Source organism: Papio anubis, chromosome 7, assembly GCF_008728515.1.
Source record: "Papio anubis isolate 15944 chromosome 7, Panubis1.0, whole genome shotgun sequence".
Classification (NCBI taxonomy): Eukaryota; Metazoa; Chordata; class Mammalia; order Primates; family Cercopithecidae; genus Papio; species Papio anubis.
In genome coordinates, this window is record NC_044982.1 from 48,195,436 (window position 1) to 48,223,152 (window position 27,717).

Below are 27,717 nucleotides of genomic sequence, written 5' to 3' on the forward strand. Positions count from 1 at the left end.
GGTTATGAAGAAATAAGATATAATCTTTACTTCAAATACTTAACATCCATATTCATTCAAGAAGAAAGCATATATATGTACCCAAAAACAATTATTAAGATTTAGTACTAAATTTCGCAATTCTAGATACTTTTCCATTCTAACAAAATAAGTTAGTGCTAATAAAAAGAAATTCTACATTACATTCATTTGGTATCTTAGAATCTTTTCATTGGTTACCTATGAAATTATAATCCTGAATTACTTTCTTAAAAGGTTGTTTTATTAGCAAACACTTTGCCTTCAAATCCTACAATTACCTTTAATGAATAAGTTTTTTAAAAGAAAATTATATAAAAGCTTTCAACATGTTAAATATTTATCTACTTCAATCAGTTCTCCCTCTTAGACTACAGATACCTACACTTAGATTCTCTTACATGCAGGAGACAATGTGAAAAAAATTAAAAACTCCTGAAGCACATACTCAAAGAACCACGATTCTAAAAAAGCAGCTGTGCTATACACAATGATCCAGAAATTAATGACTAGCTGCAGGCACAATGACAAGTTAAAACACAACATCCTCCAATGATTACATCACTGATCTGCACTTGAGTAATAGGGTGCTAAATATTTGATATAAAAATTATGATTCATATAGTGTCAAGTCTAACAAATTAACCACTGTTCTCTTAAAATTTTTAAATCATGAAATTATCACAAACCGAACTTAATTCTTGTTAGTATTAGTATCTGTAAGTATAAGATTTCAAAAAGAATAAAACCTGAAAGATTTTCAACTTTTCTAATGCCTACAATACCAAAGATGAAGATACCAGACCCACACACATTTCAATGGAGGTATGAAGAAGGAAAATGTGAATGTAAGAGCAACACTCCAAATTTATATAACAAAATATTTTCCATAGCGTTTTATCATTAATCAATGGCAGCCCTAAACCAAAATGTTCTGATGAAAAATTTGAACAATTTCAGCATTTCAAACAAAATTTTTCAGCAATTTCTGTATTTCAACAATTTAAAAATTTCAATAATCACTTTGAAATAAAATCAGATTTTTGGAAGGAAAAATTCATTTCACTTAAATACACCTTATGGATAGAAATATTTTTTTAAAAAAATTAAAAAAGGGATTTCTCAAAAGGGGATTATGATACAAACAACTATTTTACAGTTTTACATAGGAACCCTCCCAACTTTAAGTGAACAAAAAGAAATAGTGTAAGATTTATTTATTTATTTAGAGACAGAGTCTCACTCTGTTGCCCAGGCTGGAGTGTAGTGGCGTGATCTTGGCTCACCGTAACCTCCACCTCCCAGGTTCAAGTGATTCTCATGCCTCAGCCTCCCAAGTAGCTTGGATTACAGGTGCACATCACCAGGCCCGGCTAACTTCTGGATTTTTAGTAAAGACAGGGTTTCACCATGTTGACCGAGGTCTTGAACTCCTGGCCTCAAGTGTTCCGCCCACCTTGGCCTTCCAAAGTGCTGGGATTACAGGTATGAGCCACTGCACCCAGACTAAGATTTTTTTAATTCACAAAATTATACAAATATATGTTTTTGAGTACTTTATAAATTTGTTAAATAATGTAATTTTTCAAGATTTTCTGAAACACAAACAGAAAACTCAACAATAGGGGGGTGTGATGGCTCACACTTGTAATTCTGGTGCTTTGGGAGGTCAAGGCAGGAGAATCCCTTGAGTCCAGGAGTTGGAGACCAGCCTGGCTAACACAGTGAGACTCCGTCTTTACAAAAAAAAAAATTAAAAATTAGCTGGGTGTGGTGGCATGTGTGTGCAGTTCTAACTACTCGAGTGGCTGAGATCACTTGATTCCAAGAGTTCAGGAATGCAGGGAGCTATGATTGCCACTGCAGTCCAGCCTGGGCAACAAAGTGAGACCCTGTTTCTATATTCCTATATTTTTTATAAAACAAACATTATGAACTTATTAATCATGACATCCCTGATTATCAAAACCATGAAGAAGCTCTATCTAAAATAAACTTCCTCTCTTAACTTGCATGTTAGAATTATCATCTAAAAGAACACAACATTTGTAGGCACTGAAGAGTATCATTTTTCTAAGAGTGAAATAATGTTGTATATAGCAAGTCTAGCTTCTTTTTAGTTGTCTTCTACAGCATGCTAAGATGAAAAAAAGTCAGACTACAAGGATTTAATAATTCTACGAAATGTCTTATATTTGCCAAAAATGGCTTTTGAATAGATTGTTCATTGAGTCTAGCAGAACACACATATAACCAAAAGTGGTATCTCTGTTATTATGTTAGGTATTTTGACAGTTAATTTTAGATGTGAACTTGACTGAATTAAGAATACCTAGAGAAGTGGTAAAGCAATTACTTCTGGGTGTGCCAGAGGAAACTGGCACGTGTGTCAGTGAACCAAGTGGGAAGATTCACTCTCGATGTGGGCAAGTACCATCCAATTGGCCGGGGGCCCAGACAGAACAAAAAATGAGAGAAAAGGATTTCCTCTCTCCTGGAGCTGGGATACTCTTCTCCTCCTGCCCTTGGACATCAGAACTCCAAGCTCTTTGGCTTTGGGACTCTGCACTTTACACCAGCAGTCCCTCAGATTCTCAAGGCTTTGGCCTGGGATTGAGAATTATATCCTCAGCTTCCCTGGTTCTAAGGCTTTCTGATTTGGATGGAGCCTAGCTATTGGCATCTCAGTTCTCCAGCTTACAGACAGCCTGTCATGGTCATTCTCAGCCTTCATAATATCATGAGCAAATTTCTCTAACACTGGGGTATGCGACCCCCAGGCCACAAACCCATACCAGACCATGGCCTGTTGGTAACCGGACCGCACAGCAGGTGAGTGGTGCGCAAGCAAGCATTACCACCTGAGCTCCACCTCCTGTCAGATCAGCAGCAGCATTAGAATCTCATAGGAATGCAAACCCTTGTGAACTGCACCAACAAGGGATCTACCAATAGGTTGTGCATTCCTTATGAGACGCTAATACCTGATGATCTAAAGTGGAAGAGTTTCATCCTGAAACCATCCCCCAGCACTCCCATCCATGGAAAAACTGTCTTTCACGAAACCGGTCCCTGGTGCTAAAAAGGTTGGGACTTCTAAGAAATCCCCTCTCATATCAATCTATCTATCTATCATCTATCTATATCTTACTGGCTCTCTAGAGAATCCTAATAGGGATTAAAATATTAAAATCTATTAAGAGGAAAATGACAAAGCTGAGAATTTCACGGTAACACCAACCATACTAAACACAATAGACAAAATAATGCCAATGCAAACACACACACAAATCCTAACCCTAATCAGCTAGAATTCAAATGAAAGGATCTGATCAACTACTAAATACAAAAGACTCATTTCCCTGTTATCACAGCACTGATACTGAAAGATAGTAAAATAATAACAGTAAATTAATTTTATCTAAAATATAATTGGCTATCACTTATTAAGCTTTTACCATGTCCTAATCCTCACAACAGCCTCTGCAAAGTAGGAACCACTATCCTCCTTTTATAGATAAAGAAACTGAGAATCAGAAAGTTAACTGATGAGCTACATTTTAGTTAAGGGGGTATCAAAAGACATAACAGGCATGAAACAGAAGTATAAAATGAAGTCAGAGAAGGAAGTAATGAATTCTGTCTTTGGAAAATTAAGTATCATTATTGTTATATCAGGGTACAGCAGTTATGATTAACAAAATTATAGAATTCTTCACATAATGGAGTAAATTACTTGAACCCTAGAGGTGGAGGTTGCAGTGAGCCAAGATCATGCCACTGCACTCCAGCCTGGGGGACAGAGCAAGACTCTCATCTAAAAATAAATAAATAAATAAAAATAATGGGCAAAGGACCTGAATAGACATTTCTCAAAAGCAGACATACCAATGGCCCAGAGGTATGTGAAGAAGTGTTCAACATCAGTAATAATCATCAGGGAAATGCAAATACAAACTACAAAGAGATTTCACCTCACACCTGCTAGAATGGCTATTATCAAGAAGATAAAAAGTTACAGGCAATGGCAAGGATATGGAGAAAAGGGAATCCTTGCCCACCACTGGTGGGAAAGTAAATTAGTATAGCCATCATGGAAAATAGCATAGAAGTTCCTCAAAAAACTAAAAATAGAACTACCAAATGATCCAGCAATTCCACTCCTGGGTATATAACCGAAGAATGAAACTAGTATGTCAGAGATGTATCTGTACTCCCATGTTTATTGCAGCACTATTCACAATAGCCAAGATATTGGATCAATTTAAGTCTCTATGAGCAGATGAATGTATAAAGAAAATGTGATATAACATATATACATAATGAAATACTATTCAGCTTTTAAAAAGAAGGAAATCGTGACATTTGTAACAACATGGTTGAACCTGGGGGACATTATGCCAAGTGAAATAAGCCAGGCACAGGAGGACAAATACCATATGATCTCACTTAAAAAGTCAAACTCTTATTAGAGAGTAGAATGTTGGTTATCAGGGGTGGGGGCAGCTTGGTTGGGGAGGTGGGGGTGAGGGATTGGGTAAACGTTGGTTAAATGATACAAAATTTCAGTTAGAAGGAATAAGTTCAAGAGCTCCATTGTACAACATGGTGGTTTTAGTCAATAACAATGTATTGCGTACTTGAAAATTGCTAAGAGAGTATATTTTGAGTGTTCTTACCACACACAAAAAATAAGCCTGTGAAGTGATCCACCTGTTAATTAGCTTGCTTAGCCATTCCACAATGTATACATATTTCAAAACATGTTGCATAATATAAATACATATTATTAATATTAAATAATTTTTTTTTGAGATGGAGTCTTGCTCTGTCACCCAGGCTGGAGAGCAGTGGTGCCATCTCGGCTCACTGCAAGCTCCACCTCCCAGGTTCAAATGATTCTCCTGCCTCAGTCTCCCAAGTAGCTGGGATTACAGGCATGAGCCACCATGCCCAGCTAATTCTAGTAGAGATGGAGTTTCACCATGTTGGCCATGCTGGTCTCAAACTCCTGACCTCAAGTGATCCATCTGTCTCGGCCTCCCAAAGTGCTGGGATTACAGGCGTTCAGTGAGCCACCACACCCAGCCCTTCGCCAATTTTCTAAATCGGGTTGTTTTCTTGCTATCGAGTTGTTTAAGTTCCTTATAAATTTTGGATATGAACCCCTTATGAAATACATAGTTTGCAAGTATTTTTTCAAATTCCGAAGGTTGTCTCTTCACTCTCTTCATTGTTTCTTTTGCTGCGTAGAAGCTATTTATTTTGATGTAATCCCAGTTGTCTAATTTTGCTTTTGGGGTCATTAAAAAAAAGTCAATGCCCAGGCCAATGTCATAAAAAATTTTCCTCTATGTTTTCTTCTAGTGGTTTGACAATTTCAGGTCTTAAGTCTTTGATACACTTAGAGTTAGTTTTTGTATATGGGGTAAGATGAGGGTCTACTTCCATTCTTCTATATGTAGATATCCAATTTTCCCAACACTATTTATGAAGACACTGTCCTTTCCCCAGTATGTGCTCCCGGCACCCTAGTCAAAGATCAAATGACCATAAATAGGTGGATTTATTTCTGGGGTATCTATTCTGTTCCACTAGTCTATGTGTCTGTTTTTATGCCAGTATCATGATGTTTTGATTACTATAGCTTTGTAGTATATTTTGAAATTAGGTGGTATGTCTCCAGTTTTGTTCTTCTTGATCAAGATTGCTTTAGCTTCAATAGTTCTGTTATTCATAGAATCATCTGTGATAACTACAGAAGTCCCTCAGCAGCTAAGGTAAAAAAAAAAAAAAAAAAAAAAAAACTCCAGGAATCTGTAAATTTAAGAAATTAACACTCAAATACATAATTACATTAAGAAAATATCATGGGAGAACTAAGTCTTAGGGAAGGCCATTTAAAAAATGAGTTAAAGCTTATCATAGGACTAAACACATTGTTTTTGCTTACTACTTTCTTTCTTTTTTTTTTTTTTTTTTTTTGATACGGAGTCTCGTTCTGTCGCCCAGGCTGGAGTGCAGTGGCGCCATCTCAGCTCACTGCAAGCTCCGCCTCCCGGGTTTATGCCATTCTCCTGCCTCAGCCTCCCGAGTAGCTGGGACTACAGGCGCCCGCCACCACGCCCGGCTATTTTTTTGAATTTTTTTAGTAGACACGGGGTTTCACCGTGTTAGCCGGATGGTCTCAATCTCCTGACCTCGTGATCTGCCCGTCTCGGCCTCCCAAAGTGCTGGGATTACATGCTTGAGCCACCGCGCCTAGCCACTACTTTATTTCTTAACGAATAATCTTGTCAGAATAGCCACCTGGGTTTGAAAACATTTTGCGGTTGATTTTGATTATAACATTTGTCATAAGCAAGTCTGACTACATTAAAAACCTTATAAACCTGCAGGACATTCTACAAACTTTAATTAATTCACCAGTTGATTCTAAACCTCCTCTACTCAATATTAACTAGAACTTACACAAAATCTGATATAACCAATGTTCAAAACAATAACTACAAAGTACAAAATAATCTGAATCTTAAGTATTTCTTGTTACAAAAACATATTAATATAGATGATAGATTTTAGTGCTAAACTTGATAAATGATGTGTGTGTGTACATTTTCAAAGTTAATTACTAGAATTACTGAAATTTTTATCCTTTACCTTTTCCTTGTTTTTCAAGTATATGTTTTCATATTACAAAAAGGCAAAATATAGAGTACCTTCAAAATGTTTTACTGACAGTTGTATTCACCAGGAGTTAGTGGCAACATTTAACTGGACATATTAATTCCTCTTTTCTTTTTTTTTGAGACGGAGTCTCGCTCTGTCGCCCAGGCTGGAGTGCAGTGGCCGGATCTCAGCCCACTGCAAGCTCCGCCTCCCGGGGTTATGCCATTCTCCTGCCTCAGCCTCCCGAGTAGCTGGGACTACAGGCGCCCACCACGTCACCCGGCTAGTTTTTTGTATTTTTTAGTAGAGACGGGGTTTCACCGTGTTAGCCAGGATGGTCTCGATCTCCTGACTTCATGATCCACCCGTCTCGGCCTCCCAAAGTGCTGGGATTACAGGCTTAAGCCACCGCGCCCGGCCTCCTTTTTTCTTTAAACATAACTAAGATTTGGGCTCTAACCAGCCGAAATCTCTCATAGAGCCCATTCATCTGCTCATATCTTGGCTCAATTTGACACCTTTTGAATGACTGAACAGGTAACACACTTCCATATATTACAGATTCCTTATCTTTAATGGCAAGGATAAGAACTATCAATGAATAAACTATGGTAGGAATGGTAAGAAGAGGAAATATTTCTATTGCTCAAAAACAAAAACAAAAAATCCCTTTGAGTTGGTGCTGTTTACTGTTCAACATTAAAGGGGAAGCCGGGAGCAGTGGCTCACACCTGTAATCCCAACACTTTGGGAGGCTAAGGCGGTAAGATTGCTTGAGCCCAGGAATTCGGGGCTGCGGGGAGCTCTGATAGTGCTACTGAACAAAAGCAACAGAGCAAGACCTGCCTCTAAAACAAACCAACAAAAACAAACAAACAACCAAAGAAATAAACCATCAGAGGGTAAGATATTACCAGATATTTTAAAAACTGAGTCATACTATATCCATAATCTCTTTCAAAATTGGTTAATCAAGTTTAACAGAAGGGAAATTGATACCCATATTATGTAAGAAGCAGTTGCTATCACTGACTCTAATGATAACTTTAGATCACTAATGATCATAACTCCTATTTGATCCAAACCAGCAATGTGATATCCTCTTGTTTTATTTTTAATAATCTGACATAATTTCTGGTATCTCATGAAACCAAAAAGGTAATGGAGGTCATAAACACTTTGAATAATTTTCTGATTATACCCATATAATACTTTGCTAGGAACTAGAAATCAAGAAAAATTCCAGAAAAGAGCAATTAAACCCAATAGGTAGTGGGTACTCACTGTAAGAAAAATACAGGATGTTCATGAGCCAAGAGGTTTACATTTCATTTTACTGTTTTTTTAAATCAACTGATAACTTAGGTCATTATACTCTGATCATTCTTTATGTGATCCACTTCCTTCAATAACTAAATGTTCTTCATAGCAGTGCTATCTTGAGTTTTCTCAATGGACCAGTACCTTTCAAAATCTTTTTATGAATTTCTTTCATGCATGTAACTGCAAAAATCTTTAATATTTTGAATTTGTCTCCCAAATAAATCTGTTTTTCCCTGTTTTTATAAGTGTGAACTACCTGCATCAGAATCACTGACATGCTTACTAAAACATTCTTGTATTGCCAACCCCAGGCCTACTATTTAGAGAGGCTTGGCGTCCTCAAATCCTCATTTTTCTAAGCTAGCACCAAGTGATTCTTATGTACACTAATGCTTGATACCTCAATTATATGCAATTAAGATTCTAAAGCTCTTTGAGAACAAGAATTATACAATTTCTTCTGTAATTATCCAACACAGAAAATCACCATAGAGAATGCTTAGTAGTGACTAGTTTTTAGAAACACTAAAATGCTACTCATGTAGAGGACAAAGGTTGCTATTCATAATTGAATAACTACTCTGGGATAAAGAAACCCAAAATGAGAAAACTTGAAAAGTAACCCTTCTGTAGAGCATATGCATTTTATCAGTAAAGCTTCATAAATAACGTGAGTACAACCTTTATAGTGAGTACAATATAATATGCAATATTAGTATCCGAATATCCATCATATATTTTCCAGTGATTCTACACACACCTGTAATTTTTATCAGGTCTTAGTTTAATACAGCAAAGGTATATTTACTTAATCTCTAAGAGTTAACATTAAGTTTAGTTTTTATTTGTTTTGAGATAGTTTTGCTCTTGTTGCCCAGGCTGGAGTACAATGGGATGATCTAGGCTTACTGCAACCTCTGCCTCCCAGATTCAAGCGATTCTCCTGCCTCAGCCTCATGAGTAGCTGGGATTACAGACGCCTGCCACCACACCCAGCTAATTTTTGTATTTTTAGTAGAGACGAGGTTTCGCCATGTTGGCCAGGCTGGTCTCGAACTTTTGACCTCAAGTGATCCACCCACCTCGCCCCGGCAAAGTGCTGGGATTACAGGTGTGAGCCACCACATTCGGCCACTTAGTTTTTAAATATTTAACAAATATCAGTAGCCACAACTAAGCTTCCTAAAAATATGTAGTTCAGAATAGCACCACTGTGAACCAACACTAAATTCTAGCAAGTACAGGAAGAATAAAAGAGGTTCGAAAAAAGTAGTTACACATAGCAAACTGGTACTACTAATAGAAGGCACAGGGTAAGATGGAGACATTTTTAACCAAAGCATAGTTCTTCACAACAATGAGCATCAACTGGAATGAGTTTTACCCAAAGCAACAAATCAAGTAAACTAAAAGTAAACCTAAATGGTCATTTCTTTTATTTCTACAAGAAAACCACAAAATAATTATACCTCTTAAACGAAGAAATAAGTATAAAAACCAACAATGCTATAGATTGGATGTTATCCACAGGACTGTGTAGTTTGAAAGTATGGAGAGGAGATTTGAAAATGTTACCTAATGCTATTCTCATCAACATAATGACAGCAACTATTTAAGTACTACTTTTAGGTTTTAACTTACACGTATTATGACACTTGTTGCTTCTTACTATTAATACAATAAAGTTATCTAAAGCCAGTATAAGATTATGAATGGAATGTTAAGAATGCATTCATATTAGGAACATCTATATCTTTCTTGAAAGCTGCTTTTTGTTTTTTTTTTTGAGAACGAGTCTCACTGTCACCCACGCTGGAGTGCAGTGGCACTATCTGGGCTGACTGCAACCTCTGCCTCCTAGGCTCAAGCGATTCTCATGCCTTGGCCTCCTGAGTAGCTGGGATTACAGGAATGCGCCATTACCACCCAGCTAATTTGTGTATTTTTAGTAGAGACGGGGTTTCACCATGTTGGCCAGGCTGGTCTTGAACTTCTGACCTCAAGTGATCCACCTGCCTCAGCCTTCCAAAGTGCTAGGATTACAGGCATGAGCCACCGTATCCGACCTTGAAAGCTGTTAATATGAGCACCCACACTGTGTCAAAAATCAAAAACTAAGTTACAATCACCTATTCTTGAATCTACTGTGGTCAGGATTTTTTAAATCTGTAAATTGTCTGGCAACATCTACATTACCCTTATATAAAATATGTAGCAATACAATAAAGATCACAACTATGGAATTTTAATTGTAATTATAGAAAAAGTGATCACAATAATGTGATCTAACCTTCTTGAAGAGAAACATTAAAATAACCTAAAATACAAGTACATTCTTGGATGAAATAGACACAAGTGGCCAAGCTACTGTAAGAGATAATTATTTTTGTTACCTACAGGACATTCTTAGAATTTTAGCCAGCTATATCCAGTAAACTGATAGGAAATAATACATATTTCTCCACCAACACAATGATTTGGTCTATCCACAAAACACAGATACATGCAAAGTCCAAATCAAATCTATGTGTTAAATGTGTTAAATTACTTAATTACTTACCCACGGTATACCAACTAGCATCTGTCAACTTGCTGATAATAGCTTCCTGAAAAGATCCATCAGATGTCCTTGTTTCAACAATAGCTCCAACCTAAAACGTGAAATCCAAATTTCCTTACCAAATTTAAACAAATAAACCAAATCACTTCCACCAACTCTATTATCTAGGTAAGAAAAATAAATACCATCCTTATGATAATTCTATCTTACACTGTCTTAGATCTTTATCATTCATAGTACTTATCTATGTATTATGCAATTTGAGCCCCAAAACACTTTGACAAAATTTAGGTAGCTATTATTACTCCTACTTTACACATGGAAAATTGCAGTTCAGAAAGAGAAAATAATTTGCAGAGTCCAGCATGACAGCCCAGTCTCTTAAATCTTACTTTAGAGCTCTTCCACTATATCACACTGACTTCAAGAAAATTAAATAGAAGAACTGTAAAATTATAAGACCACCAAAATAGCATCAATTTTCTTTCACAGAAATATGAATATTGGATTCAGCATTTGTATTTAAGGAACCTTTTAGATAAAGGTTCACCTGGAGAGATAGGGATGGACCAGTTGACCTTCTTTCAGTTTCCAGACCTTTGTATATCAGATATTAACCAAAATGGTACTCTGATATAACAGATTTATTACATAAACAAATGGCCAGAAATGGCTGGAAAACATAATCTAGGTATTCATTAAATTGAATTAGGAAGTGAATATAGCTTGCTTGGTAAATTAGAACAACCGAAGATTGATGGTTATGATACTCAACTTAGAAGGCTAAACATCACCTCAGATACAGCAGCAATTTGAAAAACAAAGCCAGGTATCCAGTTCAAGAATTCAAAACAGAAAGGTAGGTGAAAAACTTAACATGTTTATATATATTAAATTACCCTTCTAAAAGATGTTTAGTGTTCTAAAACTTAGAATACAACCATTGCAATATCATAATTTATACTAATTATATTTAAACCCTTCATATGTATTGTTTTCTGATTAACGTTCTCATAAATGTTAAGTCTATGTAGAAATGTAAATTCAGTAAATACGGTATAAATCTATGATTATTTTAGATTTTAAACTGTACAACATACATACTCTTAAAGGACCCTTTACTTGGTCATCTTGTACCAATTGCGTGGTATTGTCCTGTTTCAGGAGTACCTGAAAAACATTTTGCACGATAATTTGCATATTACTTTTAAAACAAATACATTTACAGTAACACTGTAACAATAATGTCTTTATGCTTTCTTAGCATGCTGTGGTGACCTCTGCTATAATACTTACTACATTCTCTTATTAACTGTGAGCTCCTTGAGGGCTGAGTCCTCCCTTCATTGCTATATCCCCAACAGTTAGCAAGTGTCAATGCATATTACCAGCACTCAATAACTGTTTACTGAATGAACTATATAATAATCTGTAGTGATTACTGTAAAAAAAAAACTGCCTTTATTGCTTTTTATCAACAAGTCATAAAAGGTTCTGACTGTCACCAAGTACACAAAGAAAAAAAAAAGTATCAAACTGTATTGCCTATATGAAAGGTAAACAAATTAAAACCACAACTCTGATCCTTTATAAAGTGAAGCTAAACAATAATCATAATATGCAATGATACAAACAAGTGCTCCCTTCTACTACACATCTAAATACACAGAGTAACCATCCATAATAGATGGCTGGTTACTATGGTCCAAATAACAGATGGTCCAAATAAATTCAGAATCTAGGTAATGCATGATAAGACCTCCTAAAACAATCGTTGTATTAATTTTAAGTAAATAAGAACACACACACAATACTAATACCAAATTTGAATTGTTAAAGAATCCCAAATAAATATAGAGTAATCAAATCCTATATAGCTGACATGATAAAAATACTATATGAAACAAAAAGAAATGAATGTCAATTGACATCCTATCCTAATAATACTTGAAGGTTCATCAAGAAAATTGAAACATAAGTTTTATAATAATCATAGATACATCTATTTACCCTACAAATCACACTCCTCTAGTCAATGTTTCTCAAACTTTTTTTTATTCCCCCCAGACAGGGTCTCAACCTCCACTTCCCCAGCTCAAGCAATTCTCATGCCTCAGCCTCCCACGTAGCTGGGATTACAGGCATGTACCACTATGTCTGGCTAATTTTTTGCATTTTTACTAGAGACAGGGTTTCAACATTTTGGCCAGGTGGGTCTCAAACTTCTGGCCTCAAGTGATCTGCCCACTCTGACTTCCCAAAGTGCTGGGATTACAAGCATGACCCACCGTGCCCAGCCTGATTCTTAAACTTTTAACATGCATCAGAAATATTTAAAGGGCTTATTAAAATACAATTACTGGATCTTACCCCCAGAGTTTCTGATGAAGTAGATCTGGGGTGGGGAAAATTTGCATTTGGAACAAGTTCCCAAGTAAGGCTGATGCTACTGGTCTGGGGCCACACTTTAGGAATCACTGCTCTAGTTCATTGATTCATTCAACAAATTTTGAGTGTCCACTATGTATCAGGCACTACTCTATGTGTTGGGCATAGAACAAGTCAGACGTTTCCTCCTTTTATGGTGCTTAATTCTGGTAGGAAAACATCAGATATATAAGTGAATAAAGCAAACTGCAATATAGCATGATCCAATACCAATGACAATAATTTTACGACTGGCACAGTAAAAAAAATCTGGAAGACCACATCAAATCTCTTTGGAGTCATATCAAAAAGGACTTTCACAGTGTTCTACACCACTATAGGATGACTAGTTAACAATGCTATATTACATGGTTTCAAATGACTAAGAGGAGGATACTGAATATTCCCAACACAAATAAATGAAAAATGTTTCAGATGATGGATATGCAAATTATTTTGATTTAATCACTATATATTATATGTATCAAAACATGACTATGTAGCCAATGAATATGTGAAATTATTAATCAACTTCAATAAAATATTTTAAGACTTCATGAACTATATTATATGCCTCTATAATGTTAAAAATGTTTATAATAAGCATAGATTACTTTTGTATTTCATATAAAGTAATAAAGACTATTAAAAATATATTCATATAAGAAAATGACTGGCAGGAATCACCAAAAAAAGTTATTTCTGAGTAAAAGCATCTTTAAAAAAAATTTTTTTTTTGAGACAGGGTCTTGCCCTGTCATCTGGCCTGCAGTGCAGTGGCACAATCACAGTTCACTGCAGTCTTGACCTTCCAGGCTCAAGCAATTCTCTCACCTCTGCCTCCAGAGTAGCTGGGACCACAGGTGCCTGTCACCACACTTGGCTAATTTTTTTTTTTTTTTTTCCTGGACAGATCAGGTCTCACTATGTTGTCCAGGCTGGTCTTGAATTCCTTGGCTCAAGCAATCCCCCCACTCAGGCTCCCCAAGTGCTGGGACTGCAGGTGTGAGCCACCTTGCACAGTCAAAAATATATATATATTTTTTTAGTCAACCTCTCTCTGTCACCCAGGCTGGAGTGCAGTGGTGCGATTTCGGCTCACTGCAACCTCCACCTCCTGGATTCAAGTGATTCTCCTGCCTCAGCCTCCCGAGTAGCTGGGACTACAGATGTGCACGCCAGGTTAATTTTTTTATTTTTTGGAGATGGAGTCTCGCTCTGTTGCCCAGGCTGGAATGCAATGGCATAATCTTGGCTCACTGCAACCCCCGCCTCCCGGGTTCAAGCAATTCTCCTGTCTCAGCCTCCTGAGTAGCTGGGATTACAGGTGCCCGCCACCACACCCAGCTAATTTTTGTATTTTTCGTAGAGACGGGATTTCACCATGTTGGTCAGGCTGGTCTCAAACTCCTGACCTCAGGTGATCCACCCGCCTCAGTCTCCCAAAGTGCTGGGATTACAGGCATAAGCCACTATGCCCAGCCCCAAAATAAACTTTTTTAATGCTTTTTTACACTGTCTTGAAAACATAATTCCTGTTGTTATTTATATTGTCCTAAACACTGAAATTGTCTCTACCTGAACATTAAATGAGGGGAGAAAATAGATTACAGTCCAAGTATGCCACCACAAATAGTTAAGATCCAAATGACAGGAAATATCATGAGCATGGTATTTTGGTGGTAGCATTTTGGAATAATTTATCCTTCTGAGTTCTTTATTTCTTGAATTTTGATGTGCTTTTTTCCTGTAAATATAGTATATAAAGGGCATATAATGACTCAATAAAATGCTGATTTGCAGTCTCTCTCTCTCCTCAAATTTCTTCAATCTACAACTAATAAAACTATTGCATAAAAACAAATATTACCTTAACTTTCACCAGCCTTTTCACAGTCTTAATTTTTGCCTCACAGAAGGCACCCCGGTACTTGGCACTGACATCAGTTCCCACTGTCAGGTAGGCAGGCTCATCCGCCGCCTGGTGAAAGGAACATAAACTGTGAATGTCATTACTATGCCTCCCTGCTCTAACTTCAAGTCTCATTAAAAGGTTGTGTTTGAAGCATGAAAAATAACAAAATGATTTGCTTATTAATATCATTGAAAATTTGAAAAATACCCGAAAGCAAACACTTGATGAGCAACCTTTCATTTTACAGACTGATGTCCTGATATGATAAAATGTTTTAAAGTTGTAATTCAAAATTATCAGTGAGTAAATATAATGTTTTTTTCCAGATACAAAATTTTTCAAATATTCTATTTATATAAGCAGAAAAATAAAAAAATCAGAAAAAATATTTCATATTACACATATCATAAAACTAAGTTATTCATTTATAGCTTCCTGAAAATTTCAAATTAATTAAAATAAATATTGCTACTAACATTAACACTAACAATATATAATTGTTTATTGACAAAGGTACATAAAGGTAACATCTTTTCACAAGGAGAGTATCAATTTGGAAAATTCATTTGCTAAAAGCTGCATTTGAAAGGTTTTAAGTCTGAATTCAGCTGGAATGCAGATATGAACCGATGGTTCAAGACCTGTAGACATACCTAGTTTACCACACTGATCTTCTTAGTATAAAAAAACAAGCGTTACTAAGAAACATCTACTTTCAGCAAATGGACATGACCAGAATGATACATAGAATGATGCAAGAAATTTCACTCTACCATTCATTTTAATCTTTACAGTAACAGGATGATTGCTATCTCAATCTGTCATTTTACCTTTTTTTTTTCAGAAGTTAAAGTGTATCCATACAAGTTCAACTTAACATTGTTAAGTGCAAAGTTAACAGTGTACACTTTGGAGATACGTTTTTAAGTAGAAAATGATTTTTTGTTTTCTAATAAGTTTTCCCAAGTAATATTAAAGAAGGTTAAATATGTCATTTACTTGGAGAAAATAGAAAACCATGAGAAAGTTTGGGAAAATGCTATATTTCAGAGCTTAATATACTGAAACAGTAAATAAGACAGGAATTGGCTACCTTTTAAAAACGTTTACAAAAAATACAAATTGAATAGGAATGCTTTTGGCAAATAAAAATCTGACCTGAAACATTCAATGGCCACAGCATTCAAGAATGCTATATGAGATCCTTTCCCTTTAACTATCCACATATTGATATTTGCAGTCATCCTCAGTAGAACATGTATCTTTTTAGAATAAGTATATGTTTTAAAATATTTACTGGAAAGATTTAACTAAAACTATTATTATAGTTCAACTTCAAATATTTTAGCCACATAAGTTCACTTTACACACAGAAGAAATGACACCTTCTTTACTTAATTACTTAATCCACGTACTCTTTCTTTTACAAAATCGCATTGGCACTGAGGAAGAAAAAAATTTTCGAAAAATCCCCCAAAGAACCAAAGCAGGACAAAAGCTTTACTTCTGCAAAGGTTGCTGCCAACACAGGAAGTGTTTAAAAATACTATCCGAATGGACAACAACTGAAAGGCTGCACCAGCCTTTCCAAAGTACTGCCACAGAGAGGGCCCAAACTCCGCATTTAGACACACAGATCATTTCTCACCCATTCAACACATCCTCCTATGCCGAAACTGCTGATCAGTAGGAACATCAATTTTGAGGAGCAAAACAAATGACATTCCACGGCACTAGCCTTACGACTGGCAGTGTCCAAGGCGCGAGGATCGGGGCAGCGTTGACTCCACTTACCTTCATTTTTGTTGGTGATCTGTGGGGTTCCAGCTCAGCGAGCTATCGTCGCAGTCGCTAGAACTACGGGGAGGGGGAAAGAAGCACAGACAGAATCAGTCAACTGCGGGGAGCGACCAAGGGAAAGAAAGTAAACAAACGCCAGCGGGGAGGGGCGGAATCCTCACCAGCCAAGGGACAAGACCCCTTCTGAGGGCAGCCAGGATGCAGGAGCGGAGGGGGCAGCGAGAACCCCACGCGCGCCAAAGGGCAGCCCGTTCCGCCCCGGAGCTTGCCAGCGGCCCACCGCGCCCCCGCCTCGCTGGCCACTTTGACCCGGAATGCTGAACTCGGAGCCCCAGGACAGATAGCTCCGGAAAAGGGCAGGGCGCCGTTCGGGCTTCCCCAGGTCCCCCGCGGAGGCGACCGCCGAGCCTCCGCTCCGCTGTCCCCTGGATCCCCCGACTTCGGCCCGCGCCCCGCCTCCGCTGCTCGGCCCCCTCGGCCCGCCCCGGGCCCGCGGTGGCGGCAGCGGAGTGTCACGGCGCCATTGCTCTCCTTCCTTTGCTCTGCACCATGTCAGGAAGGAGAAGCGCTCCTTCACCCAAAGGGGCAGGGGCCGCGGCCTTCAGCCGGGAGCCGCCAGAGCCCCGGGAGACCCGCGCGGGGGAGGGGGCGGGGGACTGAGGGGAGGAGGAGGGGAGGTGGCCCGGACAGGGTGTGGGAGGGGAGGGGAGCCGCACCGCAGCAGCCGCTGCCTCCTCCCAGCGCCCGCCTCAACTTTTTGTACAGCCCAGAGAGGTATCAGCTCGCAGCCCCTCGAGTCCTGCCACGGACTCCGCAGAGGTGGACGCGCCGCGGAGTTGGGGAACGGCTCCCCCAAGCAGCCCGCTCCTCACGGCGCGGAAGCAAACTTAGCAGCGCGGCCAGCCCCACAGCCATTTTCCCGGGAACCCGGGGAAGCGGACGAGGCGGCTGCAGCTGCGGCGGCGGTTCCTGCAGTTGCTGCCGCTGCTCCATGGCTGGCCCCTTCTCTTGCGCTCGCCGCGCCACTTGCCTAGCATCCCTCTCCCCACCTCCAAAGCTTCCAACTGCACCGGGACCCCGGGCAGCAGCAGCTGCTGCCACTGCCACTTCGTCCATTCAGTATCCCCCGATTCCCCTCTCCCCGCCTACCAACTGCGGGTGAAGTGCGCACTGTCAGCTCCAGAGTCCTCCTCCCCTCTGACCTCCGTGGGCCCCCGTCCGGGCAGCACCACTCCCAACCGCGGCTGCAGTTCCTGCGCCCGGTTCCCCACTCGCCCCGATTTACTGCCACAATCCACCAAATAACAAGCTGTTGAGCAGACTCGCTTCTACACGAACTCCTATTGGCTGTTCATGACGCCGAAGAGCTTCGGATAGGACCTCGCTACCTGCCGTCCTCATTGGATGTAGCTCTGAAACTTCATGGATTGGTGCGAAAAACAGCAGGTAGGACATCTTCCACTTATGATTGGCTTTTTCCGAAGACCAACGTTATTGGAGAGTTGGTTATTGAGTAAGCAAGTCTTGAGAAATGATTGGTAGAGACGACTCCGGATGTGCTTGACTGGGCACTGATTGGTGAATTGAGGGGTCAGGAAGAGCAGTTCGGCACGAGGATTGGCGGCGGAGTGTCCCATGGAAACGGAACCCAGAATTGCAGCCAGGGGCTTGCACGGGGGCGGGGCAGGGTCTTTCCAAGGCGCCTGCGCTAAACCAGGTTCTCGGCGCCATTTTGTCTCGGCAGCGGTCGCCGTAGCTCCATCGCATTTTATGTTTCTGGCAAGAAGGGAACGGAGTTTTCATCAGGTAGATTGGTTTTTGTGCGTCCGTCCTCCACCGTTTCCTCCAGGACAGCACCTAGTCTTGGCCGGAGGAGTCTCAGAGCTGTGAGAAAGGTCAGTTGGAGGCTATGGTTGTCCGATTGACTGGGGGGGATGGCGCAGCCCTAGCGGCACCGGCACCGGAAGTGAAGGGGCCGCAGGAAGCCATGGTAAAAGTTCTGCGGCGGGGTGGGGAGAAGGGGCGGGATGAATGGGGGCGAGGCTTCCTCTCCCGCCGAGAGAAAGAGGTGGAGGAGAGGCAAACGTCTTTCTTGGCGGTGCTTTTTCGGGCTTTCGAGAATGTGAGAGATTTTCTGAATTCTGCTTCTCTCTGAGCCGTCTTTCCTGTCTTTGGAAGTGCATTTTGGATACCTGCCATATTCTCCACCTGATTGGCACAAACTATGGGAGTCTCCTTAGTTAAGACAGGTCAGAAGTGATTCTTAGAAACATTCTGCATGGGTAGAGGTTTCCGCGTGCTCCTCACGCGAAAAAGCTATGAGGAAACTGGAGAAAGCGCTGGCTTTTTGGATGCTGAGGAATTTACTTGCCAGCACAGACGGTGCTTCTGTGACCTTAGACAAGCGTCTGTGTCACTCTGCGCGAGGCTTATGCTGCTTTTTGAAAGGAAAGATTGGTTGTGCAGGGGACTGAAAACATCTTAAAAGGACGTCCCCGATAAGATAGACGTTGGTCTTGTTCTGTTAACATTTTGTATTCTGTTAAACGAAACATTTTTAAATAGTGGAATTGGAGTATAAATTGGCTAGTTGTTTTATAGAATGGAGTAATTTTTTAAATGTGACATATCATCAGTAATCCACGTGGACTAAGATTTCTCAGTAAGAAAACAACTAAGCAGAATCAGTTTTTTATTCGTAACAGTGATTTTGCTCAAAAGTATTCATAAAAAAGTGAAAGGCATGTTGGCATTTCTAGTGAGTGACCTAGTCATACTGGATAGATCCCAATAGTTACCCTCAGTACCTCTGTTTTAAACCCTGCTGCTGTATTGGTGGGGCCCAAGACTAGAAAATGATTGTGTGACTTAACAGTGACTGGGTTTTTTGGCAGTCGTGCTGAAAAAAAACAGAACATCTCGGTGATTACTGAGGTGAGTCATAATGTCTAAAAATCCTTAGAATTGCGGGGGACCACCTGGAAAAACTTTATGTGGATTAGTAAAGGAATACTAGAATGGAAAAAAGGGTAGTTGAAAGATGTTTTGTTTGGTCAGATTCAAATGAGTCTGTAATTAGCTTCCTGGTGTAATATTTTACAATGAAATCGCAAAATTAGGACATCCTTATGGACTTGTTTACCCATTTTCGTGGTTCTTATTTCTGGACTTTGAAGTACCTTATGTTTTTATCATAAAACATTATGCGTATTTTTGAGATTCCCCCCCGCCCCCGCCTATTTAAAAATTTCTTATATAGAAAAGATCTTGTAAATAGGAGTGTTTAGGAGTGAAGCAGGTTTTTTGGTTTTGTTTTGTTTTGTTTTTGAGACAGAGTCTCTCTGTCATCCAGGCTGGAGTGCAGTGGCGCGATCTCGTAGGAGTGAAGTTTTTTAAAACAGCTTATAAAACAATGTATTACTGAACTTTTTAGAGGGTAAGAATCTATAATTCCACTATCAAAGTCTAAACTGTTATTTTGGAATCCAAATAATGCATGGACATTTGGAAATTACTAAAAAGCCCGAAGAAGAATACAAAAATCTCTTCCCTCCACCAAAAGGTAGTTACAGTTTTTACTATAAATATTATACAAAAGGGTTTGTCTTTTTTGTGTTGTTTTACAAAATATTCTAGTTTTGTTCATGTTCTTACCATTATTTTTCTTTATCGAAAACATCGGGAACATTGGAAATATTTTATCGTAAAGCATCTTTTATGTCTTCGTAGTGTGTTGTGGGATAAATACACCGTAATTTATGTAACCTGTTTACGTGTATATAATGGCAGTAATATGTCAGCGAATATCCTTGTACATGTTTTGCAAAATATTGTCTTAGAAAGTCGTTGCAAAAGTAATCGTGGTTTTTGCATTATTGGAGTTTGCCATTTGATGTTGGACTACATTGTTAAATAAATGTGGTTATGTTATATATCATTTTAATGGGCATTTCTTGCTTTGTTTTTTTGGTAATGACTTACTACTTGCTGTTCATTTTATTTTATTTTATTTTAGGGACAGTTGCGCTCTGTCACCAGGCTGCAGTCAGTGGCGCAATCTCGGCTCACTGCAACCTCCTCCTCCCGGGTTCAAGCGATTCTCCTGCCTCAGCCTCCTGAGTAGTTGAGACTGCAGGCACGTGCCACCACACCGGCTAATTTTTTGTATTTTTAGTAGAGAAGGGGCTTCACCGTGTTAGCCACGATAGTGTCCATCTCTTGACCTCATGGTCTGCCCGCCTCAGCCTCCTAGAGTGCTGGGATTACAGGTGTGAGCCACGTGCCCAGCCTTCATGTTTATTTTAGATTATGAAAATGATGTTAGACAAAAAAACAAATTGGAGCAGTTTTCTTATTTGAGTTAAAAATGGGTTGTAAAACAACAGGAAACACCGTATCAGCAATGCATATGGCTCAGGAACTGTTGACGTACAGTGCAGTGGTGGTTCAAGGTTGGTTGGTTGGTTGGTTGGTTTTGAGATGGAGTCTTGCTCTTTCAGGCTGGAGTGCAGTGGCATGATCTTGGCTCACTGCAACCTCCACCTCCTGGGTTCAAGCCGTTCTCCTGCCTCAGCCTCCCTAATCGCTGGGATTACAAGTCCGCACCACCATGCCCAGCTGATTTTTGTATTTTTAGTAGAGACGGGGTTTCACCATCTTGGCCAGGCTGGTCTCGAACCCCTGACCTCGTGATCCACCTGCCTTGGCCTTCCAAAGTGCTGGGATTACAGGCTTGAGCCACTGTGCCCGGCCGGTTCAAGAAAGTTTGCAAAGGGGAGGAGAGTCTTGAAAATTAGGAGCATAGTGACTGGTCGCCAGAAGTTAATAACTACCAGTTGACAGCAATCAGCGAAGCTGATCCTCTTACAGCTATTTGAGATGTTGCCATAAATAACTCAATGTGGACCATTCTACAGTCCTTCGGCATTTGAAGTAAATTGAAAAAGCTCGATAAGTGGGTGCCTCATGAACTGACTGGAAAAAAAAATCATTGTTTTGAAGTGTCGTTTTCCCTTATGTTATACAACAACAAACCATTTCTTGGTCAGATGTTGATGTGCGAGAAAAAGTGGATTTTATATGACAACCGGTGATGGCCAGCTCAGTGGATGGACTGAGAAGATGCTCCAAAGCCAGTCTTGCACCAAAAAAAGGTCATGGTCACTGTTCTGTGGTCTGCTGCTGGTCTGATCCACTATAGCATTCTGAATCCCGGGGAAACCATTACATCTGAGAAGTATGCTCAGCAAATCGATGAGATGCACCAAAAACTGCAATGCTTGCAGTCAGCATTGGTCAACAGAAAGAGGCCCAATTCTTCACAATGCCCTTCCGCATGTTGCACAACCAGTGCTTCAAAAGTTGAACAAATCGGACTGTGACATTTTGCCTCATCCACCATATTCACCTGACCTCTCTCCAGCTACCACTTCTTCAAGCATTGCCACACCTTTTTGCAGGGAAAACAGTTCCACAACTAGCAGGATGCAGAAAACGCTTTCCAAGAGTTTGTCAAATCCTAAAGCATGGAATTCTACACCACAGGAATAAACAAACTTAAAAGTGTGTTGGTTATAATGGTTTCTATTTTGATTAATAAAGATGTGTCTGAGCCTATTTATAATGATTTAAAATTCACAGTCTGAAACCGCAATTATTTTTGCCTGAACGTAAATTCTGAATTTTAGATGCTGAAATTTCTGGGCATCTAAATCTTCTTTCACATCCGTGATTATTTTTGGAATAAACTCCCAGAGGTGGAAATATGAGGCTGAAGGTCTGGTGTGGTGGCTGAAGCCTGTAATCCCAGCACTTTGGGAGACTGAGGTGGGCAGATGGCTTGAGCCCAGGAGTTTGGGACAACATGGTGAATCCTCATCTCTACAGACAGTGCAAGAAACCAGCCAGCATGGTGGCATGCACCTGTGTTCACCGTTAACCGAGAGGCTGAGGTGGGACGATCACCTGAGTCCAAGAAATCAAGGCTCCAGTGAACCATGATTGTGCCACTGAACTCCAGCCTGGGTGACGGTGAGACTTCGTCTTAAATACATATGTGTGTATATATGTGTGTGCTTGTATGTATATATGTATTACATGTATATTTATATGAAGGGGTTATGTATTTAAGGCTAGGGATGCTTGTATAGTCCATCAGAAAGCTTTTCTTCTTACTGCGCTTACATTTATTGTCCTTTTTGTTCCTACCTCCCCTCCCCTCTCCTCAAAATTTCTGGTTTTTCTTTAGCTTTATTTCTGAACATTTTATCTTGGATCTCTCTTTGTTCAAGTAGAAATAATTGGCTGGACGTGGTGGCTCATGCATGTAATCCCAACATTTTGGGAGGCCGAGGCAGGCAGATCACCTGAGGTCACGAGTTCAAGACCAGCCTGACCAACATGGAGAAACCCCGTCTCTACTAAAAATACAAAGTTAGCCAGACGTGGTGATGCATGCCTGTAATCCCAGCTAATTGGGAGGCTGAGGCAGGAGAATCCCTTGAACCTGGGAGATGGAGGTTGCGGTAAGCTGAGATTGGGGTATTGTACTCCAGCCTGGGCAACGAGCAAAACTCGGTCTCAAAAAATAATAATTGCAGTCCTTAAGTTACACATATCATAAAATATATGAGAATTTTTCTTGGACCCTAGGAGTGATATTTTTTTTTTTACTTTAATTTTTTTTTCACTTTAGGTGAGCATTTGTACAGTGAAACATTTTGTTACACAGAAGTGATGTTTAGGAATACTAACAAATTATTTCCATGGTCTAGTTAGTTGAGTTTAACTACTTTCTGTTTCCCTGTAGTCTTCTCTAAAGTTTCCCCTTCTTGTGTGTATTCTTACTCTCAGTGCTTTTGTAGCTGATAGGACCCTCTGTACATGTGCCTCACCACACTTACTTTGCATTTGTTTGACTCTTCCCAAATTTGAAACTCTGTTTCCAGAAAGTAGCAACTGTTTTATTTAATCACTGTTATGTTCCCTCACCTGATAGGTGCTCTGTTATAGATATTTTTTCTAAATCTGTATGCACTTTTGTATGCAAAATGTGAAATAAGCCAACTTAACATCTTTTGTTTTCTTGGGATTTTTTCTTCTACTTCTTTTTGTTGTTTGGTTTTGTTTTGTTTTTGAGACAGGATCTTATTCTGTCACCCAGGCTGGAATGCAATGGCACGATCATAGCTCATTACAGCCTCAAACTCATAGGCTCAAGGGATCCTCCTAGTTTGGCCTCCTGAGTAGCTGGAACTACAGGTGTGTGCCATCAGGCCCGGCTAAATTTTTTGTTTTTTCGATAGAGATGGGGTTTTGTTAGTTGCCCAGACTTGTTTTTTCACCATAACAATAATTCTTTCTTGAAAATTAATGTATCATAGATGCTGTCTTAACTTTAAATTTCAAAATATTCCAAATACTTAGCTTTAATACCAAATTGATTTGTAATTGTTAATAAAATGTAGACTTACAGGACCATTAAGAATGTATCATGCTCGCTTTGGCAGCTCACCTCCCAAAATTGGAACCATACAGAGATTAGCATGGTCTCAGTGCAAGGATGATGTAAGAAGCATTCCATCTAAAAATTAAAAAAGTGAAGAATGTATCAGAGTATTAGTTTCTTCAGACTTCTTTTTATTCTCCAATCCCTTTTTAAGTATTTTATAATATTTTAATGGTAACTATGGACGAATATTAGTAATTAGGAGACAACGTCTTGGGTATAAATGAATGAAATTATGATGTAATTGTATTTTTGTAACCTATTAGTTAAATGAGCCTAAACTAACAGGAGTCATAATTATCAACTTTTTAATGTTCCTGTGACATAAAGCTATATTGAAGAATGTTTTATTTGTTAAGAGTTTGAAGAGAATACATAATTAGCTTCCCAATGTGGTATTTTAGACCAAAATCTCAAAGTTAGCACATCCTTATGGATTTGTCTGCCCATTCGTGTGGTTTCCAGTTTTTTTTTTTTTTTTTTTTTTTGAGACGGAGTCTCGCTCTGTCGCCCAAGCTGGAGTGCAGTGGCCGGATCTCAGCTCATTGCAAGCTCGTCCTCCCGGGTTTATGCCATTCTCCTGCCTCAGCCTCCCGAGTAGCTGGGACTACAGGCGCCTGCCACCACGCCCAGCTAGTTTTTTGTATTTTTAGTAGAGACGGGGTTTCACCGTGTCAGCCAGGATGGTCTCGATCTCCTGACCTCGTGATCCGCCCGTCTCAGCCTCCCAAAGTGCTGGGATTACAGGCTTGAGCCACCGCGCCCGGCCGGTTTCCAGTTTTAAGTTCTTGATAATTTTATCACAGAACCCCATGAACATGTGTGTAATTTTTTTTTTTTAACCAGTCTTACCAAGGAGAGTGTTTAGGAGGGAAGCAAATTTGTGTGTGTGATTTTTTTTAATCAACACTCTGTATTCTGAATGTCCGAGATATAACATACTCAAAATTTTAAAAAAGTCTTTTGTTTTTTAGAATAAGGCTGATTTTATGGGAAAATTAAGCAAGGTGTTCCTTGAAAAACCTGAATCTGCGATCTGTTTGTGGTAAGTAATTTTACTTAGCTCCTCTTAGGTAATCAAGACCGGTCATGTTGCTCGTGTGTGTGTGCGCGTGTGTATCTGTGTATCTTTTGAAAAATGATAGCCGGGCACGGTGGCTAATGCCTGTAATCCCAGCACTTTGGGAGGCAGAGGCGGGCAGATCACCGAAGGTCAGGAATTTGAGACCACCCTGACCAACAAGGTGAAACCCCATCTATACTAAAAGTACAAAATCAGCTGGGCGTGGTAGCACATACCTGTAACCCCAGCTACCCGGGAGGCTGAGGCAGGAGAATCACTTGAACTCGGGAGGTGGAGGTTGCAATGAGCTTAGATCATGCCACTGTACTGCATCCTGGGCAACAAGAGTGAGACTCTGTCTCAAAAGAAAAAAACGTAGAATTTGTTCAACTGTGCAGTTGTTTCTGTACATATATTGAGAAGTGGAAATGATTGCTGTGTTGAACGTAGCAGCTTTCCTAAAGATTTAGTTATTTTATGGAAAGTTACGTAATTTACTTCTTTGTAACCAAAGCAGAATTTGCAATTTTTATATTTTTTTTTTGCCCTGTTCAATTTTTATTTATTTTTTGAGAGGGGGTCTCGCTGTGTTGCCCAGGCTCGAGTGCAGTGGCATGATCTTGGCTCACCACAACCTCCGCCTCCTGGGTTCAAGCGATTCTCCTGCCTCAGCCTCCTGGATAGCTGGCACTACAGGTGCACACCACCATGCCCAGCTAATTTTTGTATTTTTGATAGAGACTGGTTTCACCACATTGGTTAGGCTGCTCTCGAACTCCTGACCTTGTGATTCACCCACCTCGCCTCCCAAAGTGCTGGGATTACAGGGGTGAGCCACCACGCCCGGCACCCTGTTAGATTTATCTGCTGATTTTATGGCCACATGGAGTCATAGATAATGGTTCGTATAATTCAAACTGGAATGACAGCGTATTTTAGGATTCGGATTCAAGCAGATATGCGTTAGATAATGGCTTTCCTACAAGGATCTGTGCTCCAGGGGCTTAAGATCAATAAAAGGGAGAATGTAATTACACATGTGGAAAGTTAATCTAAGTAGTTATTTCAAAAGATGTAAGCAATCTATATAACCTTAGGTATAGATTTAAATGGCACCTGATAATAGATTTGTCAAAGTTCTGTATACAGTCAGATCCAGTGGTTCTTTTAAAACAGACAAATTGCTTTAGAAAGCAGAGCAGAAAGAAATTTATAATGGTTATTAAAGGCTTTTCAAGGGTAGTGAGATATATGTAAAATTAGAAGTAAAGAAGGCATTCTATTTGGATGAAAGGTTGTGAGCAAGAATATAAGGAAATCTGTATTTGGGACAGAGGGTAAACCAGCTCAGAAAGTATGACTGGCTGAAGATTATGTAGGGAAAATTGTATGTGGCCAGCCTACCCATATTTCTAGGGTTAGCTGCACATCAGAATCCAATGGGGTATTACAAGGTTCTAGAGGGTCTTGGAAGATTGGGTGTAAGCAGAAATTGACTATTATTTTTGTTTTGTCTTATTTCAAATTTTATAAATTATAATGGAACTAAACAAAATAAAATGCAGCCAGGCATGGTGGCTCACACCTGTAATCCCAGCAATTTGGAAGGCCAAGGTGGGCAGATTGCTTGAGGCCAGGAGTTCGAGACTAGCCTGCCCAACATGGTGAAACCTCATTTCTACTAAAACTACAAAATTCAGCCTGGTGTGGTGGCACGTAACTGTAATCCTAGCTACTCGGGCGGCTGAGGCAGGAGAACCTGGGAGGTGGAAGTTGCAGTGAGCCGAGATTGCACCACTACACTCCAGCCTGTGCAACAGAGTGAGACTGTCTTAAAAGAAAAAAGAAATCACTTTTAATGCCACTCTAAGAGATTTTTAAAATTTCCTTCTTGCTTGTCTATATGTATTTTCTTTAGTCTTAGTTTTTGGTTTTCTTTGTTCCTTTAACGTTATAACAAGCATTCAGTGTAATGGACAGCCTCTATAATGACTTTAATGTCTGAAAATATTCCATCAAGCTTTTTTGTCCTTTTCATTTTTCTATTGCATGACTATGTAGGTTTCATAGTCCTTCAGTGTTGTGCTTCAGTTACCTTCTTCATGCATAGAGTATTTTCTCTTTTGGACTGTTCTTTTAGTACATTTAAAAAGTCATTGTATGAACATTTTTATGACTCTTGAAACATTGCTGTGTTGTTCAAGCTGGTTATAATAATTTACACTATCACCCTCCCTGTGAGTTTAGCTAGTGACATTGAGTAATCTATAATTATCATTTTTACTAATTAAATATATGCAAAATATATTGAGCTCTTTTTTTCTTTGTAGGGTTTTTGTTGTGAATTAGTGAAATGGGACCTTGTTCTGTGATTTTACTTACTGATTCTTTTACAGGTTGTCTATTCACAGTTCTAATTATAAATTAGAATCTAG

The 27,717-nt window shown here is 39.5% G+C and overlaps 1 protein-coding gene across 3 annotated transcripts in view; it reads right to left on the minus strand.

The window, feature by feature from the left end:
- The window catches only part of ARID4A (AT-rich interaction domain 4A), a 75,295-nt gene extending 57,123 nt beyond the window's left edge, over positions 1 to 18,172 (minus strand). For 2 of the 3 annotated variants that reach the window (XM_003901863.4, XM_009211614.3), the window contains exons 1-5: positions 17,862 to 18,172; positions 16,707 to 16,769; positions 14,868 to 14,978; positions 11,675 to 11,740; positions 10,571 to 10,661 (exon numbers count right to left, since the gene is read on the minus strand). In XM_003901863.4, the coding sequence (XP_003901912.1) occupies positions 10,571 to 10,661; positions 11,675 to 11,740; positions 14,868 to 14,978; positions 16,707 to 16,712 (274 nt within the window). In that variant the 5' untranslated portion in view covers positions 16,713 to 16,769; positions 17,862 to 18,172. Of the gene's footprint in view, positions 1 to 10,570; positions 10,662 to 11,674; positions 11,741 to 14,867; positions 14,979 to 16,706; positions 16,770 to 16,873; positions 17,230 to 17,861 lie in introns of those variants that run through there. The other variant, XM_009211615.3, reaches the window with a different exon arrangement.
- Positions 18,173 to 27,717: the final 9,545 nt, after the last annotated feature.